The sequence below is a fragment of the Passer domesticus genome, chromosome 5 (genome assembly GCF_036417665.1).
Source record: "Passer domesticus isolate bPasDom1 chromosome 5, bPasDom1.hap1, whole genome shotgun sequence".
In the NCBI taxonomy this organism is placed as follows: domain Eukaryota; kingdom Metazoa; phylum Chordata; class Aves; order Passeriformes; family Passeridae; genus Passer; species Passer domesticus.
This window is the reverse complement of record NC_087478.1, coordinates 67760308-67783820: the sequence shown is the minus strand read 5'-3', so window position 1 is coordinate 67783820 and position 23513 is coordinate 67760308. Positions and strand designations below refer to the sequence as shown.

Here is a 23513-nt window from a genome sequence, read left to right as displayed (position 1 = left end):
TATGATTCACAGAGTTTTGTCAGACATATTCTATATAGTAGGAAATATAAAATATCATTCCACCTTGTCCTTTTCAAAGAGGACCTAAGACTGCCCTGCTACCCCAACCACCCATATTTATAAATATTTGCTGGAATCCCATACAGCCCCAACAAGCCTTTTTCAGCAATGAGTCAATTCCATTGGCAAGTCCCTTGTGAAATGTTAATTTCAAGTCTCTTTTCTGCCAGATCCTATGCCAGGATGTGCTGTCCTACCTGGGACTTGATCACCTCTCCCAGCATCACAAGGGTGGTCACACAGCTTTCATGCTCACACAGAGTCTGAATCAGCTTATCTGTCTTCATGACAAAAGCCAGGCTCAGGCTTAATTAGTGCATGGAATGCAGCACATCTCACTTGCCTGTGGTGTAATTCATTACTACCAGGCTGTGTTTGGGACACACCAAACACATTTGCTACAGCAGCTCATATGTCTGACAGCTGCAAAATTGCCTCTGAGAGTTTTCCTTTGACTCTTCTTTTGGTCCTAAGCAAAGCTGTATCTCTAAATCTCTTCTTCCAGTCAAATATCATACTTCATTCCTGCAGTCAGATTATTTTCTTTAATTTCTTAGTACTCCTTGTAGCATGTGGCATACAGTAAATTCTCTGGCTCCAAGAGAAAGTGTCCTTTTTTTGTTCACTTTCAAAGTTCCAATTGCTTTTGCTATGCAGCACATCTTCCCTGGATTTCATACTAGGAATTTAAACCACACAAAGACACAACTACTAATCCCATACCAGACAGTTGTAGTTTGTTCAACCATTTATTTCTCTTTTTTCTCCCACTCTACCCTTTATACTTTCATCCAATGTAAGCATTACATTTCTTGATCCATAGGTACCTCTCCAGCATCCAAAATAACCTTTAACTGGAAAAAGAGAATTTAATAATCCCAAAATCTGGATTACTTCTAACCACTTAAACTACCAGCCTTCTGCCTTAGAGGAACAGGGTCTTTGAGAAATCAGTTCAGTGCTTGGGGTCACATGACTTTTCGGTGCTTTTTTGTTTTAGATATTCAAAAAGGAGTTCCAGCCATTAATGCAGAAATAAAATACATTCGTGGATTACACATCAGAAAAGTCAAACCACTGCTGCCACAGGATTAATATACTTACTATGAATATTAATGCATCTCTTGGAATTAAACATTCATACTTAACATACATACCACAAACTTTTAAAATCCTACAAACATTGCAGGGAGAGGAAGAGGAGGAATGGACAAATGAGACAGGCCCCAGAGTCTGGTTCCAGAAATTAAAATGTATTGCTGATATAAGCTAAAATATTTCCATGGTTAACAGGACAACTCGCCACTATGAATAATTTATCGTAATGCAACAAAGTCTACAAGGATTTGGTTTAGGTTTTCTACCTCGACCACCAAACTGCAGATGTGTAGATCCATCACTGCCTACAACATAAACACCCTGAGCTGGGCAATGAGACTGATGGTTCAAAATTGAAGGAAATAGGCAGTTCCTTTGCACCTGAGCACTGAATTCCCCTCACCTGCCGTAGCACCTTCCCTTCCAGTGGCAACAGCACTTACAAAAGCTCAATTTAACTGCAGCAATCAAGCATACACTCCTGTCTAAATACCACCATTTCCACCAATGTGAGTTCTTCAAGGTAAGCTCTGCGTAAGCCTGCACAGTGCATGGCAGTCAGCTCCAATTTTAACCTGTTCCCAATTAGGCATCTTGTCTAAACTAACCATTTAGGCTCTCAATGGAGTGAGAAAGGTGAGTCAGCCCAGCTATCCTGGACACCCATCTGAAGGCAGAATAAATAACCCAGCTTTCTGCACTGTCAAGGCAGAAAGGAGATGGGATCGATTAAAACCTGGCGCCTGACTTGATGACAGCTGAAGTGAAAGGAGAAGAATCTTCTCCTTGGCTAAACTGGGGAGTAAAAGGCCACCCAGCACCTCAGTAATGAAGCTGGGTGGTATATCCAGTCAAAGGCTTGATGAGGGATAGCAGAGAGATAGTCTTCATAAGAAATGTGGCTCCAGAAGTGCATAAACAGAGAAGCCTGATACGCATTTGGTTACAGCCTCCTCCAGGATTCAGACATATGCCAGCTCTGCAACCACAGAGCCTGGCACAGGCACTGAGCAGTGCAATAACTGCCAGCAAGTCCACAGGAAGAAAATACTGCACCAGAAAATCCCAGGAGGGAGGCAGAATTCCTCAAAAATGAAGCCCCAAGCCAGGCAGCCTTGATAATCCACTCTTCTTTCTCAGCAGAACCAACCCTCTTTGGCAGCAGGCTGGAAACAAAATGTAATCGAACACCTCTCTGGCCCAGCATCATCACATTTCTCCCTCTTGCACCCTGCTTCACAAGGCAGTTTCTGTGGCTCTTCAAATCCCTGTAGCTGCTCTGCTTGATCTTTTCACTAGCTTGTTTAGAGCAGCCATAGGAGAAAAGCACCAGCCCTGAGCACTGACCCCGCAGTTCAGTGTGCAGCAGGAGATGTTATTTTTCTGGACAGCAGCCCAGAGACACTGGACAAAGCTGGAGTAGCAGCAGATGTTATGATGCATGCTCTCCTGCCCCAGCTCTGCCTAATGAGGCAGCAGAACTCACAGAGCATGATAGCACTGATGCCAAACTGGCAACTGAGGCCTGCACCTCCATCTTTTTCATTATGCTTAAGATCAGGTTTTGTTGCAGACTAAGACACGTGAAAAGATCTTTAAAAATACAGATTGATACCTCCTATTGTTCAGAGAGAGGGGAAAAGAAAGATATTCTCTGCCCTAGCTGCAAGGAGCATCTCTCAGTTGCATAAAGCACTTGCCCAAATTGACTTACCACAATCATTTGTGCCACGTAGCTCTCCGGACCAGTGTATTCAGTTGGATCTTTAACTTTGACAAGAACTATAAAGTACAAATAATGCCACATGTTGTGTTCTGCCTTTATATGCTCCTCGAACGAAACTGTCTTGTTATCAAATTTGTCTCTCTCCAGTCCTGCAAAAAAAGAACATAAAACAAAAAAATAAACTTCAACATAAAAATACACAAATCTGTTAAATATGTTAGAGAAGGGAACCTAACTTTATTTAAAGGATCATAAATTTGAAATATCTTAATTTAAAAGCCGTAACTGCCAGGTAAGAAATACCAGGCCAGAAGGCATTCCTGACAGAATGTCTTTCAATGCAACATTTATTCTCTTTTGTGATATTTTCTCTTAATAACAATAACAATATAATAAATATGTTACAGTTTTACAGAGCCTTCTATGCTGAGGGCCATAAAGTGTTTTACAAGTGTTGGCTCTGGGTCTCTCTAGATGTATACTGGGAAGAACATAGTATGATGTCCAGGACATAGCACATAGCAGTCCAGGACCTGATCTTACAAAGATTTATGCACGCTTTTAGCATATCAAACGTATAAAGAGTCCCACTTAAGCTTCAGTGAGATTGTTTGTGGGCCTAAACCTGGCAGAGAGGGTGAGTCCCTGCAGCTCTGTTTTCACACAGTCTTTAACAGAGCTCTAGTCATAAGAAATTTTTATTTATTTTTCCCTGCAATGGTCCAGATCGCTGAAGAATACCAGAAGTGAGGTAGGAGAGGAATCACCAATGTTTGCCTCCCTGGATTTCCTGTCCACAGACACTAAAGACATGTTGTGTTCTGCACAGCATTCATCCCTGTCAGTACAACCATGGAAACAGCATCCAGGCTACAAAAAAGCAGGTATCTGTGAAGTCCCCCAGGGAGTGAAGGTCTGCCCTTCTTTGTGAGTGCACTTCAAAATAAGTGTGATTTTCCGTGGGCTTTGTGGGGATGATTTCCACCTAATTCTTTTGTTCCCTGCTTCATATCACCTTCTGAAATTGGAAGCTCGTGCTGATGCTCCCCCTCTGGAGCTGTGAAATAGAAGCTGCACTTTCATCTGCAGCAAGCTCTGAGAAACAGAGTCAGCAGCTGCCCCATCTCCATTAGTGGTGATGATGCAAGTGTGAGACACAGCTCTTCTGCTTCAGATTCTGGGTGGAGACTGTAAAGCCACCTATCAGCAAAGCTAGCTTTTGATTCATAAACCAAATCTGTCTCCTACTGAGAGAGAATAAATTTGGAATCAGCCTCTGGAATTTTTACAGACTTTCCTTGTAGAAGATAACCACACCTGGGGTCCAAGCTTTATTTATTGAGGAATAGTTCATTTTCACTCCTTTCACCCTCAAATATCTCAAGAGATCAGTAATACCTACCACAGATGAAACAGGTGGTCTTTAGTATCTCCTCCTTTTTCTGCTTTTCACTCCTGAGATCAGCAAATGTATCAATGATGACTCCAAAGATCAGGTTGAGAACAATAATTATTACAATGAAGTAAAACAGAAGATCATAAACAACTCGTGCAGCAAACAAGGGCTCCTGCAATAGCAAGGTTGCAATAAGGTATAAAAATAGCACAAATCTAAAATATTAAACATTTTCACATGAGCTCAAGCAAAGCTACAGTTCTTTCTTTTCATATGCCAAATTCTGCTAGCCTTCCTCACAGGACTAGGGAGGGACTACCCAAGTCCTTTTCTTCACCATGACAGAGACCTGAAGTCACCCAACTGCTCCTTTCCCACATATTCATGGGAATAATAGCAATATCCTTTGTGGAGTTCATCAATATAATTAGCATTAAAGAGCTGCTAAGTGGCAAGGGTAAATTTCAAAGGGTCGCTTTCAAAGTCTGTAAGTGCTTACAGACTCCACTGGGGATAAATTTTGGCTCCTGCAGAACCTCCCAGTCTGTGAGACAGGATACAGACTCCTACAACCAGCATAGGAAGGTCTTCCATCCAGATGTGAGCTGTCTCTGGACTTTTGCAAGCCCTGATGAGATCCTACTTTATCCTGAATTTATTTATAACATGTATGGTGTGGCTCATCAAGCAAAGTGCTGCTAGATTGCCTTTGAGATGTTCTTTTTGAACCTAAATAAAAATGCATGAAGCCACCCAAATATTAAGGGAGGTCCTTAAATAAACCGCATTTTTGAGGAAACTTCTGGAAGAGAAAACACGCCACAACAGATCAAATTCTAGTTTGATCTTCATGCTGGTTCAGTACAAGTAAACAACAGGACCTATTCCAGGGCAGGTGCCATACTGAGTATAAACACAAATGTCCAGGTGGAACCTCCTGGGATCAGTCCCTGCCTGTTCCTCTGGTGCCATTGCTGGGCCCCTGGAGCAGAGCCTGGACCCTGCTCAGAGCCCTCCCTGCAGACAGGGACACCCAGGGCTGAGGGCCCCTCTCAGCTGGGGCTCCTCTGGAGGCTGGACAGCCCCAGCTCCCTCAGCCTTTCCCTGCCAGAGATGCTCCAGGCCCTAAATCATCTCTGCATCCTCCACTGGCCCCAGTCCAGGAGCTCTCTGTCCCCCCTGTCCTGAGGAGTCCAGGACTGGACACAGCACTGCAGATGTGCCTCCCAGGACTGACTTCTTAGCAATTCTTTGAAGGTTATGATATTCTGCATTTTTCCAGAAGTGGTAAACAACTATGTAGAAATCCTTCCTTCAAGTATCATCATCACACCAAGCCTAGCTCTTCCCATTAAATATCCCATCTGGATCTAAAAATCACATGGATTAATCAAATGTGTGACATGAGATCAGACTAGATACAAACACTGTCTATAACCTCCAAAAATTGACTTTGGAATTGATGCGATGCACAGGGAGTAATGCATTTCCTGAGCCAAAAACTCACATCTTTGGAAGGCTTTCTGAGCACATCTCCCACACCACCACCATTCCGCAGGCCTTGGTTTAACACGGTCACAATGCACATGAGCAGGGTGTCACAGGTCCTTTCTATTCCATCCTCTTCTTCTTCACCTGCAAACACGAACCACAGCATCAAACAATCACTCATCAAACAATGCCACAATTCTGTTAGAGAAATCAACTGCAAGACACATCTGCCTCTTGTATTTCTCATGCAGCACCTCATTGATCATCCCCACCCATGTGCACATCCCTGCTGGTGACATACTTAGGCACATCAGGCACACTTAGCCTGAAGAGAGATGGAGAAAAGCACAAGCAGGGCTCCCACCAGAGCTGTTAATGACCAAGAGCCACCATCTCTGCTCATGGAAACACCCCTTCTCTTTGCAGTCCTCCCACTGCTTTTCCAGTGGGCCGCCTAAAAATGCAGCAGAGACAAGAAGCAATATAAACAGAGAATTAGAAGCACATTTGTAAAAGGATTGTCTTCCTGTGAAATCATTTCTCTACCTACTCATGTCGAAGCCAATCATGTTAGCATTTCAAACCATTGGGGAGGGGCTGGCTTTTGTTTCAGTCAGTCTGTCTGTGATTTTTCCACCAGCACACATGCCCAAGCACAGATCTGACAGACATTTAATTAAAGGCTCTCCCTGGCCTCATCTTGAAAACTTGGATTCTGTTATTTGTGCTGCAGAGTTGCTGTGTGGGTTTGGCTGAGCCACAGAGGGTACTATTGTACAGGAGATATTTGAACGTGCAGAGGAGCTGGGCTGGAACACCAAACCCCAGGGGGACTTGGTCCACCTTGGCCAGAGTCCCTCCCGCCACATACTCACTGCTTCCACAGCCTCCCTTAGAAGAGCCCTGCTTGAGCTGTTCCCTGTGTCCTGCTGGCTTGGGCTGAAGGGTCAGGGCTGTGACTGCCATTCCTCCTGCCTTCCTTCCTATTTAGGGACATGCTTGCTTGGGCGGGGAAGGCAGCGATTCACACTCGCTTTGCTCTGTGCACTCATTGTAACAGAGTTTAATAAATACCAACATCCTTCTGTGAGAGTTGACTGAAACACATATTTAACAGCCCCAAACCACCACATCTGGGGCACTCAGACTCTGATAAATTGAACTGATTGCAAGCACTCACATTGCAGACAAGTAATTTGGATTTAAATTTAATTTTGGATTTGTGCTCCCAGATTGTGGTGCATGTATCTTGGCTGGGATGGGCAGGACAGTGTTGGTGTCTGCTGCTTTTGCCATCGCTGCTTCTGCTCCACAGGGAAATTAAATGAGAAACAGCTCCCTACTGAAGGAATTTTGAGCAAAAAGAAAAACAGACATCAGGACAGACTTCCCTGTTAAACTATATGGTCATTACAGACACTACTCCCACAAATAATCCTGGATTTAAAAATAACTGCTTAAATATTGAAACTGAAAGGATTGAAACAAAAAACCTTTTTTATCCTGTCATACCTATTTTTTTTTTACTAGCACAGTGATGTTATTCATACCAACTAATCTTTGCTGTTGTATCCTGCCATTATTCCCTTTTTCAAGCAATTTTTTTTTTGAGCTGTGCTTGAGAAGGAGACCATCCACAAAATAAATAAAAAGCCTTCAAAAAGCCACAGCTTCTATTTTTTTCTGCTAACTACAATATTTTCTCATTTTCTCTGTTCACAAGACCAGACACAGTTGCTGGAAGCAGCAGATGATCAGATTCTGGTGAACAGAGAGGATAATCCAGGACTGAGAATTGAAGAGGGAATTATCTACCAGCAACTCTAACACCCAGCTCCCCCTGTCCACTGAGATAATTCATAGCAAGCCAGGCTTCAGAGAAAAATATACATCACCTTGCACATCTTGTAACACAGAACATCAGCATCCCAGCCAGAAAAGCTCCCAGAAAAGCAAGCTCAGGTTGCAAGATCTTTGCCAGAGAACCAGACGGCCCAAAGTTGGCAGAAACCTCTAGTGCAGCAACGTAGGCTGTGGACAGTGTACAGACATTGTTTTTGCTGTTCTGTTCCACTCCCAGATGTGGAGCTGCCTTCAAGCTGGGAGCCAGGCAACCCTACAGGCACATGTTCTGCCTCAGCTGTCTGTTCTCAATGCTCAACAGCATTCACAGTTCAGGCTCAGCCCCTCTAGGCACCAGCTGTGCCCGTACTTGAAAGAAAGGAGTGGATCTGTGGAGTGCACTATTGTTAAGGACCCAATACTGACATTAATTGAGGTTCAGGGGGGGTTGTTTGAAGCAGTTCCACCCTGGAAAGTGGCTTGTGAGGGTCTGGATAGCATTAGGCAGGCTGTCTTCTGATTAAATTTAATCCACAGGCAAAACAGGTTAAGGGCTAAGACCACCCCACAATGTTAATCACAGGGGAGGGATAATAGGGAGATTTACTTCAAAAATCCTCACCTGATGGCCCACAGCTACCTGGGCCACACAAGCACATCAGGTGAGACACAGCTGTGCCCATATAGATCCAGCAGAACTTACACAGAGCAGGACCAGGCCTGGCGGTGGAATGAGTCCTTGGAAATGTCCCATTTTACAAACAGGTATCTCTGCACCTTTCTATCACAGGTCTTTATGGGCTACAGAGGATGAGGAGATATGTACTGTAGGATGTGAAGTTCCTTTAAATGATTAGGTAGTTCACCAGGCATAGACTGAAGTGATACGGAAATGTCTTTGCAGTGGAGAGAGGGAGACTCTGAGCCAGATGAAATGAAGTATTCTCATGCTGACAGCCCAGAGCAGCAGTGAGTAGCAGGCAGCAGAGAGAGGAGTCTCCCTGGGCACAGCACACTGCCTCCCCAGGGAGTTCCCTCACCAGTAAGAGCAATGACTGGGCACAGTGTCCACCAGTGAAACCCAAGGAAGAAGCAGAGTCCCATCAGAAGAAATGATCAGCGGTGATCTGATCTGAAAAGCAATGTAATTCCTGTCTCACTCAGGACCTGAGGTGCCACTGAGAACATTTTCTCTCTCCCACACACAGCTGTGGACTTCTCTGGTGCTGCAATGTGAAACTCCCCAAATCTCACAAAATCATAGCACCATTAAAGCTGGAAGAGACCTCTGAGACCCAGTCCAAACCACTCACCCAACCATGCCATGTCCTCCACTAAACCACATCCCAAGTTCCCCGTCCCCACAGCTTTTGAACACCTCCAGGGATGGTGATCTCATGCCTTTGCATTCCACCATGCTCACACTTTTGCCAGAGGGGAAATATGTCCCAGGAAAAGAAAGTAGAACAATTCTTTTGACCAGGTGACTAAGGTGAGCAAAACTGCTTTTGCTGAATATTGGTGGATTTTAATGGCACTGGATAAATAAAATTTCTTCAAGATTAAGAAAGAGTGCACTTAGATGTTTTGTACAGCCCTCTGTCATTATGGTTTGATTTTAAAGGAGCAGTACCCAAACAATGAGAAATGTGAGATTTCTATCATTTAAAGAGCTTGGCAAAAGTCATACTGCATCTTTTTTACTAATTGATTACTCTTTGAATGCAGCAGTTTTGCCAATAGCTCTTAGACTGTTTTCTCTATCTAGCCAGACAGCTTCCCATGTTGTTTATGAGGCCTGTTTACACACCAGCTGGGGAGAAAAAGCCTGCTTTTATAGCCCTCTCCCAGAAGACTTTGATCCTAAAAACTCAAAAATTAGCAGAAGAATAAAGCTTATGAAAAAACATTATACTGGCACACAGTAAGGGACTGTTTATGTCCTCACTTTCAGCCCCCAGCAACCACAGGCAACTGTGGAAATAAATACTTTGAGCCTGCAGACCATCCACTGTGCACACACCTCCACTGCAAAGGCCACAACACATCAAACCAAACTTAAGACCTGCACTGAAACACCAGCCACCTCAACTAGACTGTGCCCCATGGAAAGAGTGGGAGACAGACATGTGGGCCTGGATCTGGGTTCTTAGGTTTTCTGGCTACAGTACCACACTGGCCCAGATACATATAGAAAAAATACACAAAGTGTGCTGATAGAGCAGCTATGCAATGAAAATGAATTTTTGTGGCCCTAACTGGATCTAAAAGTGGCTCACTGTGTTCAGGTGAAGATGCTGCAGACAAGCAGCAAGCTGCTTCTCTCTGCTAAGTCACTTGGCAAGAAGCAAACTGTACATTCAAGCATAATGATTCAGTAAGCTCTTTTAATAACAAAATTAATGTCAGTGCATTTGGAAATCAGGTGTGGGAAGCACTCCTATTCACAGCAAAGCTGCCAACTAAGCTCCAAGCTTTGCAGAAGCTGAGCACTTCTGACTCACAAGAGTCATTGTCACTTCTCACACCAGCAGAAGTCCCTGCAACAGCAACACACAGATCAGAGAATCACAGAACCACAGGTCTGGGCTGGAAGGGACCTCAAAGATCATCTCATTCCAACCCTCTGCCATGGGTAGGGGCAACATCCACCAGACCAGGCTGCTCCAAGCCCCATCTAACCTGACCTTGAACATTTCCACGGATCCCTCGGTTCTAAGTGATCATCAGTCTGAGGGAAGTTCTGTACTGACCCGAGTTAAGAGCTGGGATGCTCGTGGAACAGTTCTCCTTTGCACAGGCTCCCATCATTGATGTCAGGGTTGTAGTGGAAACTTCACCAATACCTGTGGAAAAGTGGGATGTTGACAAAAAGACAGGCACTACTACATTGATGTTAAGTTTTAAATCATTATTTTCTAGGAGTGAAGCACCAGGCTGGAGAGTTACAAAGCAAAAACAGAACAAATCACACTAGCAATTCCTCCCTCCTTGAATTATTCTACCTCACCACCTCCAAGCAATCACAATTAACAAAACCACAGTTTTATATTTACTGTATATCACAGCTATTCCCATTTCATCTCCTGAAATTAATAAATCTACATCAAATGCAGCTGTTTCTGGTGAGCACAAAACATATTCAAAGCAAGAAACAACCGTCAGATATGAAAACAATGTCAGTTTAAAAAACCATTAGATAAATTATTCACAAAAGCTGACAAGAAGGACACCAAGCTGACATTCAGTTATCCCGAATGTAGAATATTTAAGGGTTTTCAAGGATTATAACACAGTTTGGCACTAATTTGTAAATATGTATGGGTTTGTGTAAAACGCTAATTTAACATTACCAAAGTGGTAAATGTGTACATCAGCTTGATTTTATCAAACCAATTTTCGTTGTGCACCTTCAACAATTTTCTGCATTTCAAATTAGAGATACAAAAAGGTTTAAGGAGAAGAAAATGAAGGCAAAACTATACAATAAAGTAACAGTCTAAGACAGTATGTGTAATGCAGGAAACATGCGCTCTGACTTACTCTTTCTGCTACTTTATAAAGAAAAAATTTTAAGCACTTGTTCTGGGAAGCATAATGTTCCATCAACATGCAGTCTGCATATTTTCTAGATGAGTTTTTGATCAGAAATGGCAATGTATGAAGCCAGCAAGAACATATCCACACCACAAAAATCTTCCAAGAACTCAGCAGAAGCAACACAAACACACAGGAGCTGCTGCCCCTGGATCAGACCAGAACTGTGTGTAGCCTGTTTCATTAAGATGGTCACAACTGCCTTTCAAAGTGAAACTTCACACCCTAAGTTCAGTCCCAAAAATGAATGGTAAGTCAAATATAAGCCAATTTAGCCCCTAATGGATGATCAGTGGGAGAAAAAATTTTCAAAATCACAGTATATTAAAGAAATCTGTCAGGTTCATTTTTTTTCATATGGTTTTGAACCAGCTGCAGAGTACACCAGGCCCATGAGTCTTGAATGACCTTTGCCTTGTTTGTGAGCTTTAAATTCTGAAAAAACAACTTCAGGGAAAGAGTGGCAAACACAGAGTGCACACAGCCCCGGCTGGGTTCCGCCAGCTCTGTGCTTGTGTACAGGTCTGAAGAGCTCTGCATTTGGGAAAATCATGCCCCGAGGAATTTAGTCAGAAGCTATTCTCAAGTATTTCTCTACAGCCAGTTGTTACTCCTCGGCCCATGCTCCCAGCAGGCTGGTTGGCAGCATACACAAAGCTCTCAATAGACCAGACCTGGCTCTTTTCTAGCAAAGCAAGTTTGTAACTATCTATTCACTCTGCTAAATTCTCTGATTTCAGAAAGCTGAAATCCTGGCTTTTTTAAAACTGGTTCCAAACCTCCCAATGACTTTACTGAAGCCAGGATTATACCCTAAGGAAGATGATTGTGGAATACACACTGAATTTAAAAGATGCTCCTATCAGTAGAAATGTGAATTCTGTAATAAATTTCTGCTGGATGAAGCTTAAAAAGCAATTAAATGAATACAGCTGATGAACATGTTAAGATCACATGCCTCATACAGTATACAGAAATTACTATGAACTGCTTTTAAGGTGGGATGCACAGGCTGCAACTCAATAAAATCCACTTGGACCTGCTTTTCACTTAGGAAGATATTTAGGAAATATAGATTTTTTTTTTTATGTTATCATGAGTTTGTGAATTAAGCATAATAAATCAAATGTGTTAGATTTTATCATTTCAACAAATAAGCCCAGACCAAAACAACCCTACACACATTAAATTTTACACAGAGACTTAATTCAGTTCTAAGGTATATGGAATTAGTTCTGCTCTCATGAAGGCACAGATAAAGAAATTCAATGTCCTTAGTTGAAAAGTTAGGTTAGGCAGACAGAAAAAGGGATACATCAGAAGCAAATTTTAATATAAAAGCCAATACCTGCAGCAGAGGTCCTGATTTTCAACCTGTCAACCTCCATGATAAAGTCATCTTTCAGGAAGAGGAAGCCAATGATGGAGAAGAGATAAACCAGGATGAGAGCAAGCACTGCAGTGAGGATAATTGAACGGCCATTCCGGGTAACACTTTTTATCACATTTAGCAAAGTCTCCTCCCTGTACACCAGATCAAACAGCTGGGGAAGACAGAGAGTAGAGGAAAAAAGAATACAAATGCGGCAATATATAGATGCTACACAGGAAAACAATCTGAACTATTGAAACATACATTGAGCCACGTTCTACATTCTCAGCTTCATAAACTCACATTGATCTCAGTGGGAGCTGGTCATGCTTATGGGGGAAGAAATCTAGCACAGAACTTTAAATTTTAAAATTAATTATAGCAGAATCCACAAAATATATTTGAGCCTGATTCAGAGATGGACCTGAATCAAGATGTGTTGTTTCCCCATGTTTAAAACCAAGCTAGATTAAAATTTAAACAGTGTCTTCATACTATGGATCTATATCTACAAAGTAATTTTTCATGTTATCTCTCATCTGACAAACATGCACAGGCTGCAACTCAAAAATACACTCATACATGTAAGTGATAACGTATTTGTAAACTTTCTTTGAGCACATGGCATCATGTAAATGTCACATGGACAAGGATTGGAGGCACCTCTCCTTAGGACAAAGTTAAATTCATGTCACTGTTTGTATAAGACTAGAAACTTCTATTCTTTTGTACCCTGCACTATATGGTTTCCTGGTATTTAACTTTAAAGAAAACTGTATATAAAGATAATATTGCTTTAAATGTCAAAAGCCTAAACCAGCAATTAAACGTGACAGGAGCTTTACAAGAACCTTTAACCTTTTTTTTTCTCGTACAATTTTCTTGATGCTCTATAGTGCTTTCGACCTTATCTATAATGTATGTATTTCTACTTCAAAGCTCTCAGATTACAGATATAAAACAACATACTATGATTTATCAAAATGCTCCACAGAAGAAGCAGATCAATTTATACGATCTGAAATTGACAGCCTTGTGAAAGGATTAATAATAAAGAAAGAGGGGAGACAGTTATGAACAAATATTGGAGTTTAGACTACATCCATGCCTAAGTGAACACCTGGAAGCAACATGGGTATGTGGATAAAGTCCATGAATCATGGACACTGGTCAATAGCAGTCACTGGAAGAAGTAAGTACACAAAATGTTCCTTAAGCTGCTCGACACTTTGTAAAGTATTTTAAGATAGAGATCACCTAACTCATTGAAAGAACAGCAAATAATTTGTGCATTTTTTAAGCAGGAGAGTTACATCCATTTGAAGAGGGTCCTGCAGCTACAGCCACAATCTTGGCTCCTTTGGAATCTGCACAAACTTTGAAGCAGACTTGAATGTTGAAATCTGGAAAGTCTGACTTCAACAGGAGCTCTGCCTGAGTTAGCACTGAACTCCTGAAAATTTTAGTGTGCTTAACACATCTTTGAAATGCTGGGAGTTCACCACTATTCAAGAAGCTGAGAAAAAATACAACAGGAAATATAATGACCACAGTTTACTCAGTGTCCCTACAAGTTTCACATGTTCCACTACAGAGCAAAAGGATTAGCAAACAAGAGCAGTGAAACACCTTTTACTGCTACTCAGCATGAAGGGAATGGAGTTTAGCATAATTTTGTCTGATTCATTTTCACTGCACCTGTACCACATTATTAAAAGGCATTCCATCTGGGTAATGGCAATAAAAAAAAATGAAGTGGGATACATTTCAAGTGATGAATCTTCCTGCCACACCGAAGGCATACCCCATCCCCATTTCCCAAGTAATTTGTTAAAAATGTATTGGGGATGAGGAATGGGATCCTTTGGTACGTGTAGGATGCACACACCCCTGGACAACTGCGCCTGAAATGTTAGGACTGCCAGAAGACACAGGAACGGTGGATACAGAATATGGAGAAAGCTCGGAAAAAGGAGTGGGCTGTGTGATTGTCTGAGAAGAAAGGAGCAAACTTTCAGCTCTAAAACAGATAAAATAAGTCCTAACAGAAACAGGTTTTAATAAAAACAGCAGCTCTTAAGGGGCAGCAACACAACGGCATGCTAAAAATACACAATTTGGCTTGATTTGTCAGGAAGAAATTGAAGACAGCTGCATGGGTAACGGTATTTTCTATTTTTGCAAAGTTTCCCCCTCCACAGCAGCACATACTTACCAGGAAGCTGTAGAAGAACTCATGCACGCAGAGGCCCAGCATGCAGACCAGGACATAAGCCACGTGGTAGAGAAAAGCCATGTCCATGATGACTGCTCTGTAGCCACGGGTGAAGGTCCCACGGTTCCCAACAAAGCTCACCAGGAACACAATTTTGTTACAGAGCTGTGGAGGTAACAAAGCCTAGGTTTATGCCTCAGAAAAATCCTGGTATTTATTGTTTGGGTTGCTGTGTAGATAGGTTGGTTTGACTAAATGCACAACTTTTAGATAGCTGGAGTGAGGTGAGGGAAATCCAGCTCTGAGAGCACACTGGGAATGAGCCTGTGAGGGTGAGTGAAAGTACATCACCTCTCCAACACTGCACCATGCCTCATCACATTGTGATTTATTCTTATAACATTAATAGGTAGGCAGGGTTAATGTCACAAGGCATTAAAATCCATCTGGGGAGTGAACTCCCAACAATTTTGACTTTAGATCCGAGACTATGTAAGAGCAGGTAGGCATGCTACTATAAGAGAACAATAGTAACACAACAGAAAATGTGGGGGGCGTATGTGAGATCTATTTCCTTTAGATCATGTTCTTCAATTTAAAATCCCTAAAAAATCCCTCAGAACTGAGGACATTTTTGAAGTGTAGCATTTAAACAACAGTATCAGATTCTCCATGGCTCCCAAGCTTTGCCTGCACACGAGCAGCAGTACAGCAGTGAACAGGAAAGGGTCTCACCTCATCTCTCTGGCAATCCAGGACAAGGAATGAAGACTCAACATGACTCCTTTGCTCCCAAAATTGACATGAGCAAAAAGGCTGTTTACTTGGCTTTACCTTTGACTATATGTCTGGGTATTTTTCAGTATGTGAAATTCTCACATACTGGTGGCAAACAGCCCAATACTTTGTGCTGGGGTGAATTAGAGCTGTAGCTGTCAGGCAAAAATTTAAACAGACGACTTGTGAGCACAACTGTGTATCTTACCAAGCCCAGTAAGCATGCAGACTTATTCATGACTAAGTTAAGAGATCTGGCAAAGGGCTGCGAGAATTTTTAATTTTGATAACTCTTCCTGAAAATATGTTTAAGGTCTCAGAAACATTTCACAAATTTGTGTTAATAGTGCTGAGAGTATTGGCAGAGAAAATTATTCTTTTAACATGAGAAACTGTAGGTTTTATTGCCCTTATCCAGCAATATTTATTTAAATTTCATATTGTTTTTGTTTTAAAATTATTTGCATATGCACAAAACTAAAGCAACTTTTTTTCTTAGCTTCCCACTTTGCTGACACTGCTGTTTCAGGATGACTGGAAATTATTTATTTCTTTGGCTTAACCAATGAACCAGAAAAAGAAGTTTTTGCACAGCTCTAATAAAATGAGTTTTTTAATAGGACACCCTTAATATCTTTCCTTCTGCTGAAAGAGAAATTCTGGTTGCTTTTGAAGTACTTACATTAGCAGCACCAAGGAGTATCAAGGTAGGACCGAGCCCTATAGTATATATAGACCTGAGAATAACAGACACCAAAAAGGGTCGAATGCCAACAGGCTTGGAGATGAAAAACAGCATTGCTGTGCAAAATGCCACTGCTATCCAGAGGAGCATGGAAAACAACGGCGAGAGTGTGCCTGTGCAGAGGAGAAAGGGAGATTTGAGAAAGGCATCTTTGGAGACTCCATTTTTCACCGAGAAACGGATCCAAAAGATCAATTCCTTTGCCAGCAGAGCTAACAAAAGCATGATTCATGTATCACAACTGCTGACCACGGCTTATCCTAATTGCAGCAGGAGCTATTATTCTCAGAGTATTGTTGCTTTTTGCACAGGTAATAATATGAGCAGCTAATGAAATTTCCATTAAAATCCAGGGAGTGCTCAGAGATGGAACAGTTTACTCTTCTGGAGGAAGCCACTAATCAGCTCCCTTCTGCAGGGATCATTAAGGCCCCTCCAGTCTGATTCCATGATTGCTCAGCTACAGAAATAGCCTGTCCTGGGGGCAGCACAGCAAGTGGCACCGCGCTGTAGAGCCACGTTACCAGCCGCGGCTCCCGAAAAAGCAGTTCCCTCCCGAAGGGCCTCAGCTGTTCCTCAGGAGCCTCTGCTTCTGCACGGGAGTGGAGCACTGGGCACAGCGGGATCAGCCCGGGCAGGGCCAGGCAGCAGCTGTGCGGCCTGCAGCACTGAGCAGCTGCACTTGGCTCCTGGGCAGGCAGCGGGGCCCGGGGCCTGCCGCCTGCACTCAGTCCCTGCTGCTCTGCAAGATGCTGGCTCCAGGCGCTCCCTGAGCTTTGAGCGATGCCCCTGTTTTCCCTCTCTCCTCTGCTTAAAGCTCTGGAAACACACCATGCTGCTGTGATATAAAAAGCACATTCAGATCTCAGGGCACTGTCACCCTTGTACACTGACTTCTATTGTTACGGGATGAACTGACAGGTCAGTGACGGGGGAGAAGGGAATAGAAAATTTAGCTAGATTCACAATAGGAATCTCTTTGGCAACAGATACACAGCTGAGCAGCATCACTGGGTTTAGAAAACAATGAGACAAGGCCCTAGCCTCAACATTCAGGTGGCATCTGAACTTTCCAAAGTTCAGGAGTGTTTCTATCCCTGGTGGGAGGTTCAAGGTCAGCTCTAGCAGAGAACTTCTTTGCCAACAAGATTTGCAAACTTTTAATGGATCCTAAAAAAAATTACTTTCAAGCCCATCTGAAAGGCAAGGCCAAAGTTCTCTGCGGTTCTTTCACAAACCAGTTTTCCTTCTTCCCTACTGCAGGTCCAGCAATTTCATGTTGCAGGACCCACACCAGTACCATGTGCAGACAGGCACCCTAGAGGCAAGGAGTCTTCACAGAATCATGGTTTTGGCTGGAAAGACCCTTAAAGATCATCAATTTCCATTCTCCCTGCCTTTCCACTATTTCAGGTTGCTCCAAGCCCCATCCAGCCTGGCCTTGGACACTTCCAGGGATCCAGAGGCAGCCACAGCTTCTCTGGGCAACCTGTGCCAGGGTCTCACCACCCTTACCAGAAAGAATTTTTTCCTAATATCTAAACTAAACCTACTCTCTGTCAGGTTGAAGCCATCCCCCCTTTCCTGTCACCACGCGCTCTTGTCCCTTTCTTTCTTTTAGGCTCCCTTCCGGAATGGTGTTCAGCTGGAGCAGTTTTGCCTATGTCATATTACATAAGAACTGCAAGTACCTACTAAAAGGCGGCATTTGGGGATGATTAGATCAGTCCAGGCACCTCAGACAGGTGAATACAGGTGGATTTACACAAGGTGAAGGGGAAAAATGGGAGACAAAGCCCAGCTGTTGGATCAGGCTTTGGTGGAGAGGGAGGCTGGAAGTAAGGAGGCTGCCTCATTATCTGCTAATCTGATTTGGCACACCTATTCCTTATTGCTCAGGAGTCGCTTTGGCTTTACAAGCAGCAGGAACTGGAATCCTGAAATGCACTGTCACTGGATTACTGGGGCCACTTAAACTAATGCCATATAAATCTGCAGTTCAGAATAAGTATTAATACCTGCTGATTGCAGACTAGAGGATTTCCACGAGTATATATTAGCTAAAATTTAGTAGGTTAAAAGGTTTATTTTTAACCCTTTATTTCTCCTCTCATCCTCTGTGGGCTCTAACGTGCTCTGAGTGACTTCCTAGTTTACAAAGCACAAGATACTTCCCTTCTCCAGGGCATAGCCCTGCAAATCTGCCTCATTCCAGGAGACTGCCTGAGCTGTGACCTGCAAAGACCACCCTGTGGGCTGCGAGAGCAGCATGGTCCCCATGCCAATATATTTTAATCTGCTGCCTCTCTGTTCTGCCAGCCAGCAGGAATGTTTGCCGGTGCCAGCTGCAATGCTTGTGAAAAGCACATGTATCTACTAGGATCTGGACTGGTTCCACCAGCCCAGTTCACATGCCATCAGACAGAGGTGACTCTCAGTCACATTACTGACTGACCACGAATCAAAGGTCCAGAGGTGAATGGCTCTGCTCCCATTACCAATATTCTAAACTATTTAGTGTCCTTTACCCCAATTAAGCTTGTTTGGGCTTCAAAGAGGCCTCCTGCTAGTCTGCTACATTTATAGCAAATAAAAAACTTGATTAAATATTTCCTGTGACATGGGATGAAGCGACAGAATAATAAGTTTTAAGAGTATTTTTACATAATGCATTTCCCTTCTGCAAAAGTTATGCCCTTTTATCCCAATAAACAATACAGTCAAAAGCCAACAAACTAGTTTTCAAACAATTCTCTTCCATATGTTTTCAAGACTGCAAGTCATTCAATTTGGTCAGCCTTAAGGAATCTCTGTCCCTCTCCTGCCAGGAATCCTCCTTCAGTTCAGAAGCTGCAGCTAAATGTATGCAGTAGGACACTGCAATATGGCAATATAAAAAAAATTAACTGAGATATCTAGATAATCTCCAGCTTATGCTCTGTCCATTCTGCTCTGCACTGTGTGGGCCATGTGACACACAGATCAACCACCACATTTCAGACAACATCTGGTACCTACTTAGGAGACACTAAATAGCTTCCAGATATGACTGCACCTGAAAATGCAGCTCTATTTGTTACCTTGGAAATAAAAGCATCTAAAATTAAAACAAAAAATAAAACCAAACTCTACTTGCCTTCATCTCCATCATCTCCAAAAGGGTAGAACAGAGCAACTGCTAAATTGATGAATACAGCAAGGTTGAAGGAGATGCTCCCCCAGAGAGAGATGTGTCTGGAGAACCAAAACAGGGCTGGATTATCTAGAAAGGGGAGAAGAGCAGCAATCAATAAGCTGAAAGGAAGTAGAAACTCAATCACCAATAGCTCCAAGGGAATTAAATACAGATTAATGTAGAAAATATGCAGATCTTTAAAATTAACTAAAATAGACAAATATTAAACATAGGTTTGCCATAAAACAAAGTTTCAAGCAGAGCTTTTAATCCAAAGATCACAGTACAGGTTATTATATACTGGAGTCTTGCCTCTGGTAAGACTTTAGGCCTAGATATTTCAAAAGGGAGTCTTTTCAGCTGCATCTGAATCTGCAGCTTCTGTGCATGGGGACATAAAAACAAGCAAACAAATAGATTTTAGCACTCTAAATGCCAGTCAACCAGAACACCCAGAATGTATCATCCAGATGACTTATTTGGACCAAGTATGCCAATGACATAGGCAAAGAACCATGGAATAGGCATGGTTTCACAACTGCAGTGTTTTCCCCACCTCTGTCAAACTAAAAATATTTTTATCTGCTTGGGAAGCAGGCAAAATTTGGTCTGCCTGGGTTTTGTTTCTACAAAAGCTGACTATTTCCTGTGTGATGCTCAGAAGCCCATGGTCACCTGCTGACAAACAGCTCTGTACTCCTGCTTAAAAGGACTCAGCCAAGCCATGATCTCCATATTTCTGTGTTCTCTACACACAGAAATAGTCCATATGCCAAAGAACCTACAGCCTAGCTATAAAGGACTAAAAAGGGGGAAACAGGGTTGAATTTGTGTCCAGAGTCACATAGATGGTTCAGCAAGAAGGTCAGGAACAAGATCAGTGTGCTAAAACTCAGGCAAGCACTATTGGTGCACTAAAATATGTTTAAATGAACATTTGAAACAAGATCCTATGTGCAATAGTGTAAAAACACCTCTGGCCAGAGAGGTTTTACACATGATACATCCCTATTAACTAGATTTTAAAGTACTGAAAACTTCCTGCAAATATGCAGAGCATCCAGTGAAGTTTTTATAAACAGCAGATTCCTTCAACTGCATATGACTGCCTTAGGCTTTAGGACAAATAGTCTTTAATAGCAATTAGATAAATATTCAGATTTCACTGTGATAACCTTGTGCTGCTGACTGCTGAGATTTAAGCATTTGGAGCCACTGCAAAAATGGCATCTGTCAATTTAATCAGCTTCATGTCAATTAACAGACTTCATGCTAACAGACACTTAGCTAAAGAATGAATCCAGCTTCAACCTGAATTATCTTCTCAAATAATAATAAAAAAAACCAAAAACAAACAAACAAAAAACCCAGCACGGAGACTTGTGGGCTATTCTACTGATGAAGGGAATTGAGAAATTTTTGCTCTGAATAAAAACAAAGTCATTTTCTTTGTTTATAGCATTAGGCAGGTCTGGTCTATCTAATTGTTGGGTTGGCTCTTTTATTTGTGTTTCAAATGCAAAAACCCCCAAATATTTTTTTTTTAACTGAAGTAATTTTTCTACAATACAAAGACTTTATTCCCAAATATTCTGCAGATTCTGCAATCATGCATTTTTCAACTTCTATTCTGGTCAGTTTGTCACTACTAAGTTTTTTGGGTGCAACCAAGAGAAGCAGATTTGAGTTGATGGGGTTTACACTGAAGACTTGCTGCTGCTGCTGAAAATTAAAACCTGAGAATTGACATATAAGAAATTGCAATAACATCATGCTTCCATCACACTCAGGATGCTCCCACATTGCTCTGACTATCCTGCTGCTCTAGACCCTATTCCTTCCTTCTTTCCTGATCAATTGCTGCGAGCAGATTATGTGCGACACTCCAAGAGTATCTGCGTTTTAGCAGTGAATGAAGTGATCACTTTAAGCTATTTTTATATATGTTCAGCCTGGAAAAGAGAAGGCTTTGGGGTGACCTAATTGCAGCATTCCAGTGCCTGAAGGGAGCCTTCAGAAAAGATGGAGAGAGACTCTTTAGAAGGGCCTAGAATCACAGCAACAGAGGGAATGGCTTCAAACTAAGCATAGATTTAGGTTGGATATTAGGAAGAAATCATTCCCTGTCAGGGTGGTGAGGCCCTGGCACAGGTTGTCCAGAGAAGCTGTGGCTGCCCCTGGATCCCTGGAAGTGTCCAAGGCCAGGCTGGATGGGGCTTGGAGCAACCTGGGATGTGGGAGATGTCCCTGCCCATGGCAGGGGGGTGGAACAGTGTGATCTTTAAGGTTCCTCCCAACCCAAACCGTGATTCTGTGTTTCTATGATATATAAAATACAACTTTCTGCTCCAAAAGCCAAGGGCAGAATTGACAATGGCTGAGCTGGCAGGACCCTCCTGATCCAGGCACATTGGCAATAGCCCCATTCCTGCTGACAGCCAGCAGCTGTACTGCCCACCAGGGAGCTAAAGACATTCAGAGTACCTAGTGGGGCTTCCCTGCCCCTCCTCTTGGTAGCCTCACTTTGACCTCTCCCCCGATCTTGACCAAGCAGCTCAAGGCCACACATGTGCCTCCCCAGTACCATGGGACATGCACCAGTATGGGCCAGCTGGGACACCCTGCAGCCCAGTCATGTCAGGCTGATGTGGACTGTCAGAGGGGGACTGACTCCATGGGAGCTCGGCAGATTTAAAGCATCTGAGGTTCTGGTGAGAGATGTTTTTAAGTGACTGATGTTTATGAGTCTTTTAATGGCCTTTCAGGAACCTGCAAACCTCAAATATGCAGCTACACATTTTTTTGTTAAATATTAGGGGCCTTGGTTTAATTAAGTGCAACACTATCAAGACTAGTAGAACTATACCCAGTTCTTCCATTCCTCAATTTAACTTCTGGAGTCCAAAACATCATCTTGAACACATTAATAACTGCTCCATATTACACTTCTTTTATGATGGCATGCAAGTGTCTCAGCAGACCTACACTCCCAAGCCCAGAACAGTTTTGCCTGTTGTAGTGTCAGAGTGAATAGAGAAAAGTGTATCATTAAAATGAAAGTACTTGAAGGTTTAAAATCAAGGTTTTAGCATAATGAAGCTATTTTTTTCAAATTACAGTACTTACTTCTAATTTTCTTTTGCCATTTCATCTCGTTGTACAGATCGTCAGTCTGCTGGAAAAAGTCAATGACTTTGCTCCCTTGTTCATCTCTCTCTGTTGTATTGAACACCCGACTTTTGGATTCCCGAGTGAGGAATTCACAAATATTTGGGACAGGAAAGACAATCTTTTCCATTGTTCTATCATGGCGAACAATCTATAAATAAAATGCACATTTTTGCCAGAGTCAGTGACTATCCAACCATTTTGTCATATCTTTTCTTGTTCACAGCTCCCCTTTTATTTACAAATGAATGCATTAATTATTTGAACATTACAATAAAATTGGACCAATCAAGCCCAAAACAGAGTAAATCTGTTTTTATTTTCAAAAGCCTGCCTGAATAAGGTGGCAAATATAAGTCTCAAGAAAAACCTAGGTTCAGACTTTGCCAAATATAAAAAGTGCTGCAATTCAGGATGCTTCAATTTGTCAGCAAATTGAAACAAATCTGACCCAGTAAAAAGTGGAGAAGTACAGGGGCTTTCTGCTCTGATTACAAAATACTTTTCTCATCTTGAATCTATTTCTATGATGGAATAAATTGTAAAGGTGAACATGCAAAAATATCACTCAGGCAGCACCCACATCTTTTCAGTCTTTATCTTTTTACTTGATAAAATCCATGGTTTTGAATTGTTTACATTTCAGCACCTACCAAGCTACTGATGAGCGAGATAGATTTTATTTAATCTCACCACACTGCCATCAAATTTGCTTCCCCATTCTGATCATTGACTCTGCATTACTAAAAATACATAAATGGGTAGAAAACCCTTTTAGACTCCTACAACCATGCCTCTGTGCAGCCACTGGTGAAAATAAAAAAATACCACTATTTGAATTTCAAATCAAA

General features: G+C 42.2%; 1 protein-coding gene and 1 long non-coding RNA gene across 22 annotated transcripts in view; one reads left to right on the top strand and one right to left on the bottom strand.

Annotated features, from left to right (window-relative positions):
- The window catches only part of ITPR2 (inositol 1,4,5-trisphosphate receptor type 2), a 245188-nt gene that overhangs the window by 21861 nt on the left and 199814 nt on the right, over positions 1-23513 (bottom strand). For 20 of the 21 annotated variants that reach the window (XR_010362601.1, XM_064420745.1, XM_064420738.1 and 17 more), the window contains 9 exons: positions 22621-22813; positions 19456-19581; positions 16257-16432; positions 14798-14962; positions 12559-12754; positions 10367-10459; positions 5788-5915; positions 4287-4452; positions 2873-3033 (listed from right to left, as the gene is read on the bottom strand). Coding sequence is in view for 20 of the 21 variants with exons in the window: in XM_064420745.1 (XP_064276815.1) it covers positions 2873-3033; positions 4287-4452; positions 5788-5915; positions 10367-10459; positions 12559-12754; positions 14798-14962; positions 16257-16432; positions 19456-19581; positions 22621-22813 (1404 nt within the window). In the remaining variant the exon portion in view is untranslated. Of the gene's footprint in view, positions 1-2872; positions 3034-4286; positions 4453-5787; positions 5916-10366; positions 10460-12558; positions 12755-14797; positions 14963-15538; positions 15730-16256; positions 16433-19455; positions 19582-22620; positions 22814-23513 lie in introns of those variants that run through there. The other variant, XM_064420759.1, reaches the window with a different exon arrangement.
- Positions 16962-22882, top strand: LOC135300831 (uncharacterized). Its single transcript, XR_010362602.1, has 3 exons — positions 16962-17240; positions 17941-18064; positions 22658-22882. It is a non-coding gene; the product is annotated as an uncharacterized LOC135300831 (long non-coding RNA).